Here is a 20542-nt window from a genome sequence, read left to right on the forward strand (position 1 = left end):
TTCTAAAGTGACATTTGGGGGCCAAGTGGCAAGAGGTGACCTGAGACAGCGCTAAAAGATATCTTAAAACTAAGGAAATCTAGATGTTTGTGCTCCTTTCGAGTCACCCTCCGTGTCTTTAATGTGGCTGTGAATTGGGGATGGAGGGAGGTGGTGGGGAATGGAGGTGGCGGATGGAACCGTACAAATAGTCTTCTAGTTCATATGTTTAAAGGGAGAGGGAAGATCGTCCATTCTTCTAGCCTGGATTTCTTCCCATGCATGTCCAGGTTGAGATTTGAAACAAGCACTTAAAAATGCTGTATTTCTAGTTTAATGGAATTCAGCCCTGACCACACAAAGGCTTTTTGCCTCCTGAGGGCAGACTTGCTTGCAGGGGCCCCGTGAATCCTTCTTGTCTTTCCTGAGAAGGAAGTCCCAGAAGGTAAACTTCCTCTCTTCCTTTTGTTCCAACAGGTTTTATAGCATTTTCACAGAACCCTGAACTGGCCAAAAGGATTAAAGTGTTTTTTGCATTGGCTCCTGTGGTCTTAACTCATTTCTGTGAGAGCCCTCTAACCTTATTAGGAAAATTGCCAGATGTTCTCTTTAAGGTAATTGGGCCCCCTCCCCCACAGATTTCCTCTTCAGAGTTGAAGAATGCTGCCCCTGGAGGGGCCGTGTGTGCCACCCTCCTCTGTGCTTGTTATTTGAGAAGTGGGCTTTTCTCTCTCCCTTCACCCCTACCTCCCAGGAAGGGGAGCCCAGGGAGGTATGTCATTGACTGTGCTCCTGGTTAGCAGATTAGCAAGCCCTAGGTAGGTACACTTGATGACATTTTTGCAGTGACGAAAACTGCCCGATGACTATACTCAAAAGACCTAAAAAACGTCATACTACAGGGACACAGCCACATCCCACATCAGTGTTTATAGCAGCACAATTCACAATAGCTGAACTGTGGAGCCAACCTAGATGGATGAATGAATAAAAAAAAAAAATGTGGCATTTATACACAATGGAATATTACTCAGCACTAAAAAATAACAAGATCATGGCATTTGCAGGGAAATGGATGGCATTAGAGCAGATTATGCTAAGTGAAGTTAGCCAATCCCAAAAAAACAAATGCTGAATGTCTTTTCTGATATAAGGGAGGTGACTCAAAATGGGGTAGAGAGGAAGAGCATGAGAAGAAAATTACCTCTAGATAGGGAAGAGAGATGGGAGGGAAGGGGAGGGAGAAGGGGAATTGAATGGAAGAGGGAAGGAGACCTCCTTTGTTATACAGAATTCAGGTATGACGATGTGAGGGGAAAAAAAAAGAAGTGTCATATTAGATTGGGTAGAGAGATGTGATGGGAGGAGAGGGGAGGGGAGGGGGGGGATAGGAAGGACAGCAGAATAAAATAGACATTATTATTGCTGTGGGTATATACGTGACTTTATGACCAATGTGATTCTGCAACCTGTACACTCAGAAAAATGAGAAATTATATCCCATCTGATTCAAATGTATGATATGTCAAGATCATTGTACTGTCATGTGTAACTAATTAAAACAAATTTAAAAGAAAGAACTTGTGTCATATTAAAAACTGTGTCCATGAAAAAAAACAAAAAAACAAAACTGCCCGATGGCACAGTTCTCAGGACGTATTGTTAAGTGACACATGACTGTACTTAAAATCTATTGTAACATAGCTCACAGGCCATTTAAGACTTTCACAGGGAATACAGGCTATATTCTGATCTCAAAACCCAATACTAACACTGCATCATGATTATGCAGATGAGATGCTGCCCCCCTGACCAAATTTGCATTTAGTGCCTTGGGTAGTTGAAGCTTTGATTTTCTTTAAAAGCAGTTCAGAAGTTACATGTAAAGAGCTCCTCAATTACTAAACCTTCTCCATGTGCCTTCCTCAGAATTAAGTAAAATCCTCTCTGAAGGCCTTGTCCTATAGACTTCACATGTAAAGTTGTACACATAAGAGATGTGCCAAGAGAGATATATGGCTGTTTTAAGGTAAATGGTATCCAACTATATAGATTGTTCTGCATGTAATATGTTCCCCCCTTGGAGAGCTATTATGTTAAATCACTTTCTTTTTAACTGCTGCATAATATGTTTTGGATTAAAGGGAACTGTTTATTTTGCTGGACTTCCGTGGTAGACGTAATTTGCTATTGTCAAATCTTTTTGCCGTTTCTTGGGAACATCCACAGAGTGAATTTGGAGAAATGAAATTGCCGTGTCATAGGAGTATATGTTTTTAATTTAATTTAATCTTTGGAGATTATGATTTAGTAATTTTGTGAAAATACAAACTCATTCCCCTTTGTAACCCCCATCTCACCTTGGAGATGGTGTTTTGTAAAATCTGGAGCAGGACTCAGGGTTCACTATTTTTATAAACACCTTCTATGATTCCTGATGCAAGCTAAATGGTCTAATAACCACTGTTTTAAACAGTACTGCTTTATATTATACTGAGAGAGTAAAAAATGAATGAATAGATATACAAAAACCTTTGAATAAAACCTATGAATTAGCTGTTCTGAAAAATACAAGTTGCTTTCATGAAAGTAGAGTAATCCTTTATCAAATATAAAGGATAAATTATAAAGATATCAAATTGATACAAGCAGGTCTACAAATGTATAAAGGAACATTTTTTTTTCTTTATCTGCATATACTTCCTGTAGGCATATAATTTTCAGTGAAGTCTGCCACAGTATTATTTAGATTATACTTCTGAAGTGCCTGGTCCTTTGTCAATTAAAAGGAAAGCTGGGTTTGTATGATTTAGGTCAGTGATGAATCACCCTGTTAACTTATGATTAGTAGAGACTTTCAAAAATATGTGCAATTGTTGCATGTGACCATTATGTGGACTTAAAGCCAGGAGTTTAAAAAATTATGGCATTTCACACCTCATGACAGTGAAGTCTCTATATGTGGTGTTTACTTCTTGTTACCCCCCCAGTTAATTCCTATGTCGTTAGTCTGGAGAAGGGGAATATTCACAAAGACCTGATACCTGTCTTCACATATTGGTTATCTTATAGAAGACTAACTTGACAGATCATAGGCTGTCAATCCTTGATCAAATTTGCTAGAAGAAGAGTTGAATATGGCCCCATAAAATGTTATAAATTTAAATTAGTGAGATATTCACATAGCAATCTTGATAACTGATTCTTTTTTTTTTTTAAAGGGGATGAAAAAAGGAAGCTGTTCTCCACACTCCCCTATGGATTAGTGAAAAGTCAGAAAAAGTAGTGGCTACAAGTAGCAGGGAGGTTGAGCCTAAGTGCTCCACAGTCCTCAACATTCCCTACTCTTCAACTCTCAGGCCCTTTTTCATTGACAGTTTCCCTCACTTGTATTGGCATGCATTGCCTGTACTCCGTTGCTAGGTCTATGAGGATGAATCTGTTCTGGGCCTCCTCTAGTGTTAATTTGCTGGCCATCCTTAGCATTCCTTGGCTTGAAGAAGCAGCATCCCAATTTCTGCTTCTGTCTCCATTTGGCATTTTCTCTGCGTGCATGTCTACCTCTGTCTGTGTCCAGATTGCCCCTTTCTGTAAAGAACACCAGTCATATTGCATTCAGGCCTACCTTAACAACCTCATTTTAACTCGACTCCTCTATCAAGACCCTTTCTCCAAATAAGGTCGTTCTGAGATACTGACCATTACGACTTCAACATCTGCCCTTTAGGGAAACATAATTCAACCCTTAAAATCGCCTCTGGAGGCATATGAGTTTCCCATTCCTATGAGCTTCTCCAACTGGCACACACAGATTCCAGTTCAATATAAGGAAGATCTTTTTCCTGTTTCCTGTTTTCTGTATATGAAGATCTGCCTTGAGAATGTCATGACTGCTCTGTTGGAATTTGTACAGATTCGGTGACCTTTGGAGACAATTGATTAGAGGATTTGTCACTATTTAAGTTATAATATTTATAAGTTATTCTAATGATTCCTTTCTCTTTGAAAACACAATAGGCATGGGGCTGGGGTTATAGCTTAGGGGTTGGCAAACTTCTTTTGCAAAGAGACAGATTGTAAATATATTTGGCTTTGTGGGCAATATGGTGTTTGTTGTAAACCCTACACTGCTGTTGTATTGAGAAAGCAGCCAGAAACAGTACATAAAGAAACATTGTGCTTGTGTGACAATAAAACTTTACTTATAAAAACAGGCAATGCTGGGGAAAGGTGTAAGGGGAAGTAATTGTTTAATGGGAAGAGAGTTTCAGACTAGGAAACACTTTCAAAAATTCTGGAGATGGACAGTAATGATAGTTGTATAGTAATGTGAATGTAGTTAATGCCATTGAACTGAACATTTAAAATGATTAAAATTATATATATAAAATTAAAATATTTAAAAAAAACCCAACAAGCTGTGGACTGGATTTGGCCCATATCAGATTAGATAAACGCATACCTAGCAGACATTGCTTGATCAACTACAGCCTCAACTATTTCTCAGAGGTCACCAAGGATCCATCAGAGACAATGAAACCCATTTGGGGGTAGTCTTAGATGACTGGCCAAAGCCCTTTTACCTTTGTAAAAGTCTGTTGTAAATTTATTTAACTTCTGCCTCTGGGTTTCGCTTTGAGAATTTAAGTGCACATCTGTAACACATCTGGTTTTGGCTAGGCAACTTTTTGCATAAATACCCTGGTTTGAATGTCAGCTGGTTACCATTTTGCTCCTGAGACCACATGAAAGGATTGCAATGTGTCTGTACTTTCTGAGTTGGGTTGTGGAAGCTTGCATACCAGATAAAATGCTAAGATATTCTTGGGTTTCTTTTTATTTTGTAGGAAATATTTGGACACAAAGAATTTCTTCCCCAGAATGAAGTTTTGAAGTGGCTGGGTATCCACGTTTGCACCCATGTCATTTTGAAGGAGCTTTGTGGAAATATCTTTTTTCTTCTGTGTGGATTTAATGAGAAGAATTTGAATATGGTATGTTATGTCGATGATAAAACTTGCGTTAAATTTTCAGTGATGGTATCTGACTGTGCTCATTTGTATTAAGTAATGTGGAAGATGCAGGAATGACCTCAGCAGCTCTGAAGTATCTTTGGTATAAGAGGCATCAGAATCAGATTCCACAAGTGCCAATAGTATTGCTGCTGTCCTCAGGCCAGCTGTCATATGGAGACTATTGAATAGAGGATTTGTCACTATTAAAGTTATGATATTTATAAGTTATTCTAATGATTCATTTCTCTTTAAAAACATAATAGGCATGGGGCTGAGGTTATAGCTCAATGGTAGAGCGCTTGCCTTGTACACGAAAGGCACTGGGTTCGATCCTCAGCACCACATTAAAATAAATAAAGTAAAGGTATTGTGTCCATCTTTTTTTTTTTTTTTTAAGATAGAGAGAGAAGGAGAGAGAATTTTTATTATTTATTTTTTAGTATTCAATGGATACAGCATCTTTATTTTATTTTTATGTGGTGCTGAGAATTGAACCCAGCGCCCTGCCATGCCAGAAGAGCGCGTTACCGCTTGAGCCACATCCCCAGCCCCAATATTGTGTCCATCTTTAAAAATATCTTTAAAAAAACCCCACAATAGGCATTCTTAAATTTGGAGTGTTCAGGGACTGGGATTGTAGCTCAGCGGTAGAGTGCTCACCTAGCATGTGCAAGGCCTGGGTTCGATCCTCAGCACCACATAAAAGTAAATAAATAAAGGTATTGTGTTCAAGTACAACTAAAAAAATAAATATTTTTTAAAAAATTTAGAGTGTTCATTTCCAAGCACACAGTGCACACATTCATTCACATATTCGTGTATGTATATATTTATTCACTTGTTTCATAAAATATAAACTCTTGGCCAGCAATATACTGGTGTTTTTAAATATGTTTTATAGTTTTTAATGTTGCATTCTGAAAATAGTTTTAAAATTTCTAAAATGAAAGCTCTAGGGAATTTTTAAAAGTGATTTTGATTTTTGTTTTTCTGACTAAAGAAAAATGATTGTTGTTTAAAATCTTGGAAATTCAGGAAAGCATGAAGAAAAAAGTAAAACGACCTATGATCTCCACTTGCACAGCTTCACACTTACTCTATTATTGTATTTTGTTTGTGAATAATCTGTGTATGTGGTTGATCAAATGGGACTTATTTACACTCAAAATTTTTTCCATATATTTGAGATTATGGATTTGTAATTTTTAATGCTTTGAGGAGAAAAATATGTTCATTATCAATGTTGCCTTGATGCTATTTTTATTCTTTAATTCATCTTTTATATTTTGCAGTCAAGAGTGGATGTGTATACAGCACACAATCCCGCTGGAACTTCTGTGCAGAACATGTTACACTGGGGCCAGGTAAGCATTCCAGGAGAGCAGGTTGGGTCATGTGAAGTTAGTTTTGGAAAGGCTGGGGATTCCTGGAAGCATCTCTCTGCAAACCTTTCTCAAAGACAAAAACCACCTGCTTACAAATCTGATCTGGTATCCTTGCCCACGGTCGCAGGGCCTTGCTATTCTATTGGTGTTGCTTGTGTTAGCCTCTGTGAGACAGATCATATTATGTAGTGATTTCCCAAACAGCTTTTGGAGTTGACTTTTTTCTTTTTTCCTCCCATTCCTTTCCCTGTTGTTTATTTGCATCTCAGATTTATGTATTTTCTTCTTTCCTTCTTCCTCCTTCTTCTCTTCATTTGTTTTTCATTGAGTCTAAGATTTATTGTATTTCTGCATTACTTCATAAAACATAATAGTAGGGCAGCTTTGGAGATAGACACTGCAATTTCAACATTGACCTAAGGACACAATATGACTTCCGTGGAAAAACCAGAGTTAAGACAATCATGGATGTGTGTGGAGGCCATTAACTTTAAAGATAAAGTTTTGATCATTTTATTGCATAAGTAATACATATGTGTTCTAGAAAATTTAGAAACTGTATTTAAACAAAAAATAAAAATTATCTTGAAAATAGACTTATTACATAACCCCACTCAGATAAGAAAAATTCATTTAGAGATGTGAAATGTCTCTGCATTCTGCTCTATACCTCTTGCTGCATATCATTTCTAAAAGAAGAAGTTAGAAATAGTAAAAGTAGAAATAGATTTTCTCCTTAGTATTTTACAATTTGCTCTTCTTTTTCTATCTGACAATATGTTAGGGACTCATTTCCACCTCTGGATATATTTTTTTCCCCAGGTAACTTTTTTAAAAATATGGAACAATTTATTGTTTAAGCTCTAAACCCAGATGCTGTAAATGATGATAATTTCCAAGCACCTTAAGTAATTTCCAAGCACCTGGTAGTCACTGCTTGCATTGGAATTGCTGAATTGTTTTAAAAAGTACACCTTTTATTTTTATTTGTTCATTTATATATTTATTTGAGACAGGGTCTCAGTATGTTGCCAGGTTTTTCTTGAACTCATGTGTGCAACTGATCTTCCCTCTTTAGTCTCCCAAGCAGTTGGAACTACAGGCACTGCTGGCCTAGCTAGACATAGACCTCTTAATAAAATATGGCTTAAAGAAGTAACAAGACTTGGGTTTGTAGAACTGGCTACAATTTAGGCTTAAAAAAAAAACAGAAAGATTCTTGTGTTCCATCCCCAGGGATTCTAATTCATTTGGACTGCAGAATCTGCACTTACATTTTATTTTAACAGCTTTATTGAGGTACAAGTGACAGCATATTTAAAGGGTGCCCTTTGATACATTTCGGCATAGGTACACACCTGTGAAGTCATCACCTTCATCAAGATAGTGAACTGCAAATGTTGCCTCACAAAAGTCCCCTCAGGCTATTTTAGTCAGCCTTTTGTTGCTGTGACCCAAAGACCTGACCAGAACTAAAAGTGGAGGAAACAAGAGGAGAATAAGAGAGAAAAAGTTTGTTTTGGCTCATGATTTCACAGGTTCAGTCCACGGAGGGCGGGCTCCACAGCTCTGGGCACAAGGTGAGGCGGAATATCATGGTGGGAGGCTGTGGCAGAAGGAAGCAGCTCAGGACCTGGCAAACGGGAAGCAGAGAGAGAGAGCTCTACCCACCAGGGACAAAATATATACCCTAAAGGCACACTCGCCAGTGACCTCCTTCTCCAGCCACATCCTACCTACCTGCCTACAGTTACCACCCAGTTAATTCATATTGGTGAGATTATTAATTACTATTATTATTAATTATTTGGAGATTTGCCCACGTTGTGTTTATCAGTAGGTCATTTCTTTTTTATTCTGGAGGCTCAGTAGGCCAGCCCTTTTTATTTCTGAGTATCAGCATTTTTTCAAACTCTGCCTGGCAGATTCTTCTCCCCAACCAGGTTTGGGAGTCGCTGACTGGGGACATTACCGATGCTTTAGCCTCCTTCCTCAGTTGTCCCAGGAGCCCTGTCTGTTGGGAGTATGTTTTTAAACACTTATTAACATGAACACCCCACCTCCACTCCCGCCTCATCTCTAAAGGTCTAGGACCTGGCCTGAGGCTCTTTCTAGTGACTGGAGGCTGACTGTTACAGGTCAGAGTTGGCCATGGCTTAGAAGAGGGTCCCCCAGGATGCATGTCGTCCCTGCTGGCAGCACACCTATATCACGTAAGCAATGCCCTAGATCTTCAAAAGCCCTCCAGTTCACAGCTGATCTTCGTTCGGGCCCCTGCTCTCCTCCTTAGTCACATTTCTGTTTATAACCACTTTTTTTCCTTCACATATATTGACACCAAAATTCCCTTACATTTTCAAACATTATTACGTATCCATTATTAATGGATGCACCTCAAAAAGTCCCAGTTTTTGTCACCTGAGGAGTTAGTGTGCTCCTTGAGATGCATGGAGGGTGACTGAGCCCAGCTGAAGGCAGGTCTGAGCTACTTCCCAGCTTAGTGACTGCCAGGAGCCCACATGCGATATGCCGCATGGCTCAGCAAAGTCGGTGACCACCAGACCCTGGCTTTTAGGGGTCCTTGGAACGTGGAAACCACAGCCGTCCCAAGACAGCTCTGTGTATACAACACGGTGGCCTGGCTTCACCTTCTGTGTCCCAGGCCTTTTGCGGTTAGTGTGGTTGGATTGGCTATAATCAGGCTTCTGCTCTTGTCCCCAGGCCCTTTTACTAAGCAGCCAGTCCAGGTCAAAGGCTGTGGGCTGAGGTCCACCACACTGCACGCAGGCCCGGTTGTGACCTTGTTGTGGCTTTCAGTTTAAACTTCACTGGAGCATGCCTCTAGAACATTTCCAAACTCCAGGTTCATTGCAGAAGGCAGCCTGGCCCTCTGCCTTCTGCTCACTCTGCCCTTGTCAGGACAAGAGCTGCTTTGTACAGCTGTTTCATAGTGATCTCTCCTTAGTCCCCTGTCCTCCAGGCTGTTGGCCAGAGGCAGCCTTGGTGCCTGCTGGGTGAGGCTTCACTTGTTAAATCTAGTTTACAGTTCTTCCTGTTTTCTTCTTAATCCTGATGAATTTCAGAGATCATCTAAGCCAAGCCTCTTGTTATTATCTTCCCCTCTCCTATCAGTCCAGAGCCCAGGTATTTGCTTGTTGGAAGAAGGCCAGCCCTAACTTATCTTAAAAGTATTGGTAACAACTTATTCAGGATGCCAATAAAAATGCAGATTCTGGGGCCTATCCTAGACCTGTTGAGAATCTGAATTTTTTAAGATGTGCCCCTGGGATCTTCATTTTAATAAATACCTTAGACCATTTTGATGTTCTCTATTGTTTGAAACATTGCATAAAAAGAAGAAAAGCCAAAGTGTACATTTGATTGGCTTTTTAATACCACCAGAAACATTTAGTATACTTTTTATTTATTCTATAAGCAACATATATTTTATGAAATTTAGAACATACATGAGTATGAGAAAAAAATTGTATTTCTACTACCAAGCAGTAGCCACTCCTAATATTTTGATATAATCATAGTTTTTTTTTTAAAAAAAATAATCATTTTCATTACAAAAGCAGAATCATACTGGATGTGCTTTTTAGTTATTTTCATTTAGTTAAAATAGCATTGTATTTGTTAGATACAGGCTTAATTGCTTCATCAGAAACCTTAATATATAGCCGGAAATGAATAGTTTGTTTTTTCTCATAATACAATTCAAAGAACAAGGGACAGGCTGGGGGAGGGAGGTGTGTGTATCTCCCTGAGGTCATGCAGATCCTGTCTGCAGCTTTGCTACCCTCAGGATACAAACCTTCTCTGTGGGTTGAAGATGAATCACTGCCATGTCTGTCCCAGCCCACAGGGAGGTGGGAGACAGGAGGCTCAGGGCAGGTGGCTCTGTCTGAAGGAGATTGCTGAGAAGTGAGAGGCTCAGCCACCGTGTGGCTGTTCACGGGGGATGCAGACGTGGTTTCTAACCTGGCTGCCATATGCTTCAAGAAATCTTTAGGGATTCCATTACTGAAAGGAAGAAGACGAGAATGGGTACTGGGGAAAAATTAGTCTCTTCTATAATTAAAAATGCCTTTCCAGATCATAACTGATTTTAAAAGTATTTGTAATGGACAGTTTTCTGTTGTGTGAATTTTATTTTTTGCCATGGTAGTATTTTTGCAATAGTGAAACATACTGGGAGGAATATTCTTGTATTGTATATGAATCTATTTTATTCATCAGGAATTTTATTTTTTTTAGGATGACACATTCATAGGAGTAGACTGGGTGGTGGGAAGGTACACATTTCTTTAAGATTTCTGATATGTGGTATACTTTAGAAAAGTTTAGCCAATTTAAAATTTTCATTATCAATTAAGAACTAAAACTCATTTTTACATGTCATTTTAAAGCTGTTTTAATACTATAAATATTGTGAACATTTCCTTCTGATTTTTATCTACATGGGATTATCACAGAAGTACGACCATAGCGTGTAATCAATTTTAAGACTTTTTCCTCTTAGTATTATTTATGGAATTTGTTTATAAGCTGTTTTCTGTTTGTATTTTTTATACTTGTGGCATTACATACTGTTTTTGAAGTTTGATGTAACATATATCTATAATTGAGCTTTACTTTATTTCCAGGTTGTTTGTTACTGTAAGTAATCTTCACACTTCCCTCCTTTGGAGTTGCCTTTTCAAGTGGTTAACTTGAAGTGCTTAGTGATTCTGAGGACAAAAGTCAGGTTTAGAAGGTCAGTCAGAGCTATGAGCAAGTTTTCCCTCTGTATTTTATACTCACACTTGGTGCTGTGTACAAATGCTGAAAGACATGTGTGAGGAGGTGGTAAACTGCTGTCTTGAGCACCATGGCAGAACAGTTTGCATTGCTGAATCAGAGACAGGGGATAGATGCATTCCCAGGACTACAAATCCATAAAATATGCCACAGTTATTTAGTGTCTGTCATTTTAAATAGCAAAATTCAAATGATAACCATTTCTCATGTAGCAATCCCCTGTAGTATCCAGACTCACACTCTTTTATTACATCAAGCAATACAATTTTTTTTTTTTTACAATTGATAAGAACTGAAGCTTCACATAAATCAAAAGCATTTCTGACAAAGAATGTCTGCATTTTTTTTTGCTGGGCGCCACCATGTGGCCAAAACTTGTAGTTTCCAATTTATTTAACTTGGAAATTTTGGCTTTAATTCAGTAGGAAGTATGAATTTTGTATTCATTCAAACTTCATAAATAAATGACTTTTTAATTAATATCTATCATGCCTTTCTAAATATGCATACATTAAATTTCATATAAATTATTATTTCATAGTTGTAGAATTCCCCAACTCAGAATCACACTGGCATATGTTATCATTTTGTGATTATAGTGGTACCAGATATTAGGAAAAAGCCCTAAGTCAATAATATTATTAAAATATTAAGTATTTTATATATACTTAATATTTTAAGTATATTATATTTTAAAATATAATAGACAAGTAGGGTAGATATACATGCAGAAAATAGGATTTTCTTTGTATGTATACAAGCAGGCATCTCTTTAACAGGTATACATGCATTCTGAAAAATGTATCATTGCACAATTTCATCATTGTGCAAGCATCATAGAGTGTACTTACACAAACCAACATGGTTATAATGTAACTTGGTGATAGAATCTTATAGGAGTACCATCATATGCAGCCCATGATTAAAATAGCATTATGTGAAGTAAAATCATGAACTTTTTGAAAAAGTCCAAGATACAAATTTCAGTGGAAAGCATTCATATAAATAAAAGTTCAACTAACAGGAACAGCTGTCTTTCCCGAGTAATCCGCAGCATACGTGTACAACTGCTTTCTCGTGTCATGTAGCAGCTATTTTCCAACATTGAGTGGGAAACTGAGTCATGTAGTAAATAGAACAAAACGGTTCCATTTTGTTTCAAAGAACAATTTAGAAGTGAAGAGTGAATCTGGATTTTGGTATAAAATTGTTTCTGAGGACATAAGGTTAACTCTAGCAACCTATAATGTTTTCTCAAACTGTTACGTGAGATAATTGTTTTTCCAAATTCTCTTTTAGTTTGTTAAATTCCAAAAGTTTCAAGCCTTTGACTGGGGAAGCAGTGCCAAGAATTATCTTCATTACAACCAGGTAAAGTTTTCAGTTTTTTAATTGAAATGGGCCCTGAAGACTCGTCTGGGAAGCCAGCCTGTGTTACTAGATTCTGGTTGGCTTGGGTGCCATAGGTCATGCCCAGGAGAGATGACATTTGTCTTCCTTCAGACCACTCCAGAGTGACCCAGGCTTTACAGTTGGGCTTTTTCTCATTGTCCTTTCGCTGGCTCTAAACAAGAACCATCACTGCCATGTGTTATTCACAGTGGCCATGAACACAGAGCAGAGAGCAAGATTCCCAGGTCCATTACCTGTTAGCTGTAGGGCTTCGGCCATATTAGATTGCTATGTCTCCTCCCTGGATTAATATAATTCCTATTTTTTTTAAATGCTAAATGTACCAGTATTAAAGTGTACGATGTTTTACCTGTGTTTTTCATATTTGATTCTCATAACAACTTAGTGACATAGACATGATGGTATCTGACTTAAAGATGAAGAAACTGAGGCTTAGAGAATTTCTATGATTCATTCCACACCAAAAAGGAGAAAGGAGGAGGATATGACTCCAAAGCTCTTTCAGAACCAGTTGGTTCTCCTGCTTCACATCTACTCCCTGCGGAAAATAATACCTTCCTCAGTGAGAATTAAAGTCATTACTGTGCTCAAGGTCCACATCTTGTATTCTTTCATGGTGGGTTGAATTTGTTGTTGTTGTTGTTCGGATAATGGCCACCTGAAAAGTATACTGAAAGTGATTTTCAAAATCTGGTTTCTTATACTCAGATCAGACTTAGTAGATAGAGTTTAATGGAGATGGTTTATTGTGAATTTGAAAATGATCACAAAATAATAAAGCACTCCATGGTTCTGTTTTGTTTCATTTTTCTTTTTTTTTTTTTCATTGTAGAGTTATCCTCCCTTGTACAATGTAAAAGACATGCTTGTGCCCACTGCAGTGTGGAGCGGGGGTCAGGACTGGCTTGCAGACGACAAAGATGTCAAAATCTTACTGACTCAGATCACCAACTTGGTGTACCACAAGCGCATTCCAGAGTGGGAACATCTTGACTTTATCTGGGGCCTGGATGCCCCTTGGCAGATGTATAGTGAAATTATCAATCTGATGAGGAAGTACCAGTGAAATGCAGACTTGAGATGTGTGTCATTGAGTCTCGAGAAAATGTGTTTGCTTCATTGCTTAAAATACTGGTTTTCCTTTCTCAGGTCTTTTATATTTTTATATGCAAGACAATTATTACTCTGAAGATGCTCAATTCTCTCAAGTTAAGAATAAAATACCCTGAGTATATTTTGTTTAATTATGGCTGAACCTGAAGCAAGTGTCTCAACCCTAGTGTTGTCTTTTTTTTTTTTTTTTTTTTTACAAATATCACTGACATATGAAAAGAAACCATTCTGTTTCTCCTTACAGTTTAAAATCTATTATGTTTTTATTCTTATTCAGGACAAATTAACACATATGTTTGGAAATTTTAAACTGTATTGGTTGATGTTAAATAATCTGTCATTGATTTAAACGCAGGTGTGAAAGCATCCAGTTTTCATCTTCTTGCCTTAAAGTGCTCTCCAGTCCAATGGGCTTGTATTGGGGGAATCCAAATGACACTTTTTCATTTTTTTTAATGCATTAGGTACCTAGTCAAACCCAGTGATATCGCCGCTGTGCCAGTAATAAATATTCCATAATAAGTTTCATCCAACATAAATGACAAATGTTTAGATTGTTCAGCTCAAGCAAAAATAGTTGGCCAGAACCTTCAGAAACAGATTGCACTGTTTTAAAAGCCTGTGTTATGAATAGCTTGAAGACTGGAACACTCAAATGTTTTTGTTCATGAACTCCTGATGATGTGGCAGGCCATAATTCTACTTGTCAAGGAAGGAAAGTCCTGTGAAGAGGCATGACCACTACTTTTTCCCGACATGAACCAACTCTGAACCAACTGCTGCAGCTCAGTGAGGACATCCCGTCTGTGTGAAGCTGGAGTCCTGTGGCCTCTGCAGGAAATATCCTCATTCATTTTCACTCAAGTGAAAAGTTAACGTGGACATTTTCAGTTTCAAGTTCAGCTCAGGAATTCACTTCGCTTGTTGAGTTTTGTTTGTGTAATAATCATTTGTAATAAGCCTGTTCTGCATCACAGTGTCAGGAAGCCCCTATGTGTCGTCTTTGCTTTGTTTCCTTATCATACTGTGGGATGGACAGGACGGGCTTGCAGATGTTCTGATATAGTCACAGTAGCTACAGTAACAATTCTTGCTGTGTTGGCTGATACATACAGGCAGACTAATACTGCTTGTAACATTTACAGGGTCCTCTTTGAACTTTTCAATAAAACTCAGTGAGCCTCATGGGCCTGAAGGATTTTGTGTGTGTCATGTGTTTCCCTTTATTTAATGGCCATTCTATTCTTCTCCTTTCTTTGGCCAGGATTCACGCTTTTCTTTCTCATCTCCCCATCCTCTGTCCCCTTCGTGAATGTCACTGATATAGTCCGTGAATGTTTGTTCCTCTCCATGGGGAGGAGAAAGGGATCTCCAGCCTAAGGAGGCTTAGAAGATGGTCTGGAAACATTGGCTCAGATGTTGTCCTGTGTGGTCCCTGTTAATGAGGCTGTGTTTTAGTCAGCTTTTCTGTTGCTGTGGCTAAAACATCTGATAAAAAATTATTACATTATTTTGACTTACAGTTTCAGAGGTTCAGTCCATGATCCTCCAACTCCATAAACTCTGGGCTGAAGGTGAGGAAGAACATTATGGTAGAATGGCGTGGCAGACAAAACCTGCTCAGGACATGGCCAATAAAAAGCAGAAAGAGCTCTGCTCAGCAGGGACAAATTATATACCCTAAAGCCATGCTCCAGTGACCTACCTTTTCTAGCCACTCCGCACCTACCTATGGTTACCACCCAGTTAATCCAGATCCATGGATTAATCCATTGATTAGGTCACAACTCTTCGAATCCAACTATTCCACCTCTGAACAATTCTTACGTTGTCTCACACATGGGCTTCTGGAGGACACCTCGTATCTAAACCATCATAGGCTGTGAGTGGAGAGTAGGCAGTGTGAACTCCATCTGCAGGCAGTGGCTGGCTGCAGGTAGCACTGTGGATTCTAGGACTGTCTACCCAATGCTCTCCTTGAACAGATGAGGCAACAGAGGCCGGTAGAGACAGCTCACACCCTAGGACCCCCAAAACACAGATTCAAGGCCCAGTGAAATCTCCACTACTCCGTGAACCTGGGGGCAGAACATATATCTTACTCATCTCTGTACTCAGAGTCCAACAAAGAGCCCAGAGTATAAGAGTCAATAGATGCATGTGTACTGACAAGTGTGTGGAAACAGAGGACTTCTTCATTTAGCCAAGTTGAGTTAGATGTGCAAGTGACACCCGAAAGGGTCTAAGGACTGACACAAAATTATTGTGTTTTTTTATGGCAGCCACACAAGAGTGGGCATCCCCAGGAGGATGCCACCTGCCTTGCTGGCCACGAATCTCTCCAGCAGCCCTTCTTTCTTCTTTAGCCAAACCAACTGATTTGGCCAATGATATAGAGTTTCCCTACCTGGGTAGAGATGAAAAGAAGGGGCCAGTGACTGGGTGTTGTTGTTTTCTGTTTTCACCAGTTAGTGGGGATAGCTTTCCAGAATGGCTTTAGTTCATGGATGACTTGGTTTCTCTAGCACTGGTTGCCACCATGGGGTGCGGGTGGGGCTCCCAGAGATTCCCTTGAGAATTGTGATCAATCAAGTTCTCCCATAATGACAGACTGAGGAATGAACAGGGATGCATTCCAAAGCCTGCTCTTCACCTTTTTTTTTTTTTTCATCTTCTTTCCAAACTTTGCATTGGAATTTTCCCAAAGCAGAGTAGCTGGACCAGTCTAAAGGTGATGATGGCACAGCTGTTCTTGCTCCGTATGGGTTACAATGCTCATTTGCTTTTGTCAATTGCCTCTTACCCTGGATGTGGTGACATGAACCCTTTGTGGCCTTCTCATCCTGGCCACATTCATATAGTTTTGTTTCGTCATTAGCTCAGATTTGTATCATCAACCACCAGGAGTTCTGTGATAGTTTGGTGGGGGTTCCAGTTCTGTTCTTTGTCAACTAGCTTTGATGCACCTTCTGTTGAGCAGAACACAAACATCTGCCCCGCCTCTAGGCCAAGGAAAAGACGGGTTAATATTCTGCCAACTGAAACCCTTTCTAAGGTACCGTGTACACATGGGAAAATGAACAGATTCCAAGGGAATCAGAATTGAGAATAGGAAAAAAAAAAAAAAAAACCCAACATTTTTTTATTGGCCACAAGATGGCACTCTTGGCTTATCTCACATATCTTTCCAAACCCCCAACCCCTGCTCCACTTTACACCTTTGCAGCTTTAGGAGGTCGGTAATTTGATGTTGGGTAAAGCCAGCTACAACTGTGGTCATTTCTACTCAGGATTATGACTACTTTATGCCTAGTGGAGAACATCTGAAAAATATTCTCAAGGAATAACTGTCCTCCAAATGTGAACTGAAAATAAAAATATGCCTATTAAGTGAATAAGTGGTCAGAATGTTAGACTTGAGTAGTGGGTGGATGGCAGTGGAGGAGGCTTTAACCTAGCCTAACACTTATTAAGCACTAAAATTTAGTGTATTATTTTCAAGTAATGAAGATTATTTCGTGTTTGTGGCTATTAAAGGCATTAATTTGTTAAATGCAAACTTTTAAAACTGTATGGTAATTGAATCTTTTGCCACTGACTTATTTATTCATTTATTTATTTTTACACTTGGAGAGATTTCCAAAAGTGGAGCCATTATGATCTCTTGTGGCACCTGAAAGGCAACACTGGGTTTGTAATTATTCCAATGAAAAGAAAAAATTGCCAGTTGTTCATTCAAGAATATTTATTGAAATGTGCTAGGTGCAGTTGTCAAGTTCAATTCTAAACTGAGCTAGTAAAACTTTTTTTCTGCCAAGTTCTTCTAGAATTATTAAAAATAAAAGTTTGTATTTTATGGTATGCCTTCACTTTTTAAAGCCTTCGCATAAGGCTTTGATCACTGTAACAACCCCTTGGATGTATGGAATGAGTGCTGTTTTCTCTATAGACTATGGTAATGCTTTTTATTAGGGATGATTTTTTATGTTTTAAATGTTTTTGAGAGGTTGATGAGAGTTCCAAGAATATCAGTGCAAGTCCCAACTTATATGCCACATGATTGATCAGTTCTGTGCATCAATACCCAGCTAAATAAGAACATCAAGCAGCATCTCAAGGGAGTTGGCATTCCTTATGTTCTTCATCAACATACTTACTGTTTTTTGTATGGCTCACTAATGTTTTCTGAATCTTTTGTAAATTGACAAATAAAAGTAACTTTGGTGTCTCCTTCCAACACCAGACTCCTCCTGTAGAGATACTTAGCTTAGAACTGACACCAACTTCCACTTCCACTCTTGATTTGGCTGTAATTTACTATTAACCCTATCAAGTTTTGACTTTTCTGAGACTGGGTCTTAATCTTTAGCCTTTAAAATTCAGGATTAGACTTTGATCTTTGAGGTTAGTCTACCTATGTAAGTCTAACATTACTACATATTTCTGATATTAAGGAATATTGTTTTAGTTACATAGCTGCCAAAACAGTCTCACTTCATTTTGGGAGGAAAAAAATCATAAATGTCATTAAAAAAAGAGATAATGTGACTGATAACAGGGTTTTCTGACTTTGTGTTCTTTATTTGTTGCGTGTGTATGTGTGTGTGTGTGGGGGGGAGGACACTATACAAAGTTTTTTGGAGAGTTGGAAAAAATATCTTTGAGATTGTGTTAAATATGCATAGGTTTGATTGCTGTACTATCAGAAAAGTGTTTGACACCTATGGTAACTAGAGAAGAAAGGATTCCTGTTTCCCAACCCCAACAGAGAGTGCATGCCAAGATAAAAATAATACACAGAAAGTAATGATCAACTAGAGAATTACAATAAATAGTGTTGCCAAAGTCCTTATGGTATCTGAATTTAAAAAACACCCTTTTGTGTGGAAAACTGCCCTGTAGGTGAACAGACCCAAATTACATCAACACTCTGAAAAAGAATGATTCTACTTTTTTAGCCTCAATTTTGAATGGATATCTTTAAAAATGTGCTCTTAGTACCTTTTGAACATCCATTACATAGAAGATACAGTGTTTGCAGCTGAGGGTAAAGCTCAGCGGCAGAGTACTTGCTTAACATATATCAGGCCCTGATTCAGCATCCCTCGCCCCATACACAAAGATAAGATTGGCATTGTGGGGGAAAAGTCCTAGAAGATATATCCTGGGCTCTAAAAAGACCTGTTCCCTTAGCAATCTATTAAATTTTTGTGCAAATAGAGAATGATTAAAGCTACAAGCTTGCCAAATTCAAGAGTGCTTTAGTCAGCCCTATAAATGTATCAGTTTTATTCTGGTCCATTACAACTAATTGCTTTTGATCACCTGACATATTATGCCTATTTTTTTCAGCATCCTTCACAACATGAGTAGACAGCTATTACAGCTATTTTACCTGATCAATTTCCCTGAGATGATTGCTTCTGTATACTACACACAAACTTCTGTCCTGGTGGGCTGTATGTGTAGGCACAGCTGCTATGCTTCAAAGCGCCACAAGGTAAGGTGGGTGAGTTGGGACATAGCAGTCTGAAGCCCTGGCTTCCAGGTCTTGTTTTGGAGGGCTTAATATAATCTGCACTTGTAGAGTATTTTAATAGGGACAGAGGACAGAACCACCAAAGCAGGAAAGGAATGGGATGGTTTGAGCTGGGGCTCAAAGGAGATGTCCTGACAGCAAATTTAAAAACTTAATTCAAATTAAGCAGACCTGCCAATGCCATCCATCTTAAAAAATCTGCAAGGGCATCTGAAGCATCCAAGCATGGTAGATGGGACTACAAGAAAAGAACAAGGTGTGCTAAAAGGAAATTTGAGGGTAATTTTAGATGAGGATAAATCTGAGTGATATTTACAATTCATTTGTAATTCTGAGAAAGTGATCGGTGGTAGTCCCGTTGGGGCACTGAAGGGCACAGGAATGAAGAAAAAAAAGGTTCTTCCTTTGAATTGCTGCATCAAGGGCAGGACCATGGAATGAAAAAAGAGAAAAGTTCCTAAATTGGCTTTGAAGTGAATGGGGAAGGGGTATATGGAGAAGAAGTCTATCAGCATTTAATTGGAAGAAATCCGGCAGCAGGGAGGCCAGAAGCCTGCCTTCAACTTGTTTTCTGCTACCATCTAGACCTCAGAACAGCATCAGAAAATCTGTCCTCATTCCTTTTTGCATTGGCTGTCAAGAAACTCAGAGCTGCTTCTGAGACTATCAATGGCAAAAAAAAAAAAAAAAAAAAAAATGCAAGCAGGATATAATAATAGTCTCACGGGCACTCTGGACTTTAAAACAAAACAAAAGAACAAAAATTAAAAAAAAAAAAAAGGTTACTGAAGAGTCAGAGTCTACTGTCTAGGGGCTCTAGAGAGTGGGTATCTAAGGACCGCCATATTCCATCAGTAGAATTTCTGAGATATGTGCTTCTTGGAAGGTTTTGAATTATGAATTGATCTATTATAAATATATATGTCCTATGTACAAAAATATATTAAAAGGCCTATTCTTTGTCATATGTATATATAAATTGTCTATATTATAGATCTAAGGCTCGTTTGTTGGTCTATATGTTCATACCACTTATTATTTGCTCATAACAAATGGCTTTATATATATTTATTTCTCTTTCTGTAATCTTACTTGATTTTAATTTCAAACATCTCAATTATTCTTTAGGTAAAATGTAGAGTACAAATTTAATATGTGACTTATTTTGTGTGTTTACTGTATGTTAGCACTGTGGTTTTGCTGCTATAAACCCACAAAAATAATATTGCCTACTTCTTGGAAGAAGGGGAGCCCAGCTCTTGAGGATTGAATGAACTCATTTCTAGTAAAACACT

At 38.4% G+C, this 20542-nt stretch overlaps 1 protein-coding gene across 2 annotated transcripts in view; it reads left to right on the plus strand.

Annotated features, from left to right (window-relative positions):
• LOC101960702 (lysosomal acid lipase/cholesteryl ester hydrolase) overlaps positions 1-14906 on the plus strand; it is a 33612-nt gene extending 18706 nt beyond the window's left edge. Inside the window, exons 6-10 of one of the 2 annotated variants that reach the window (XM_005333750.5) lie at positions 457-593; positions 4827-4973; positions 6287-6358; positions 12482-12553; positions 13428-14906. In XM_005333750.5, coding sequence (XP_005333807.1) covers positions 457-593; positions 4827-4973; positions 6287-6358; positions 12482-12553; positions 13428-13661 — 662 coding nt within the window. In that variant the 3' untranslated portion in view covers positions 13662-14906. Of the gene's footprint in view, positions 1-456; positions 594-4826; positions 4974-6286; positions 6359-12481; positions 12554-12980; positions 13191-13427 lie in introns of those variants that run through there. The other variant, XM_040272291.2, reaches the window with a different exon arrangement.
• Positions 14907-20542: the final 5636 nt, after the last annotated feature.

The sequence above is a fragment of the Ictidomys tridecemlineatus genome, chromosome 1, assembly GCF_052094955.1.
Source record: "Ictidomys tridecemlineatus isolate mIctTri1 chromosome 1, mIctTri1.hap1, whole genome shotgun sequence".
In the NCBI taxonomy this organism is placed as follows: domain Eukaryota; kingdom Metazoa; phylum Chordata; class Mammalia; order Rodentia; family Sciuridae; genus Ictidomys; species Ictidomys tridecemlineatus.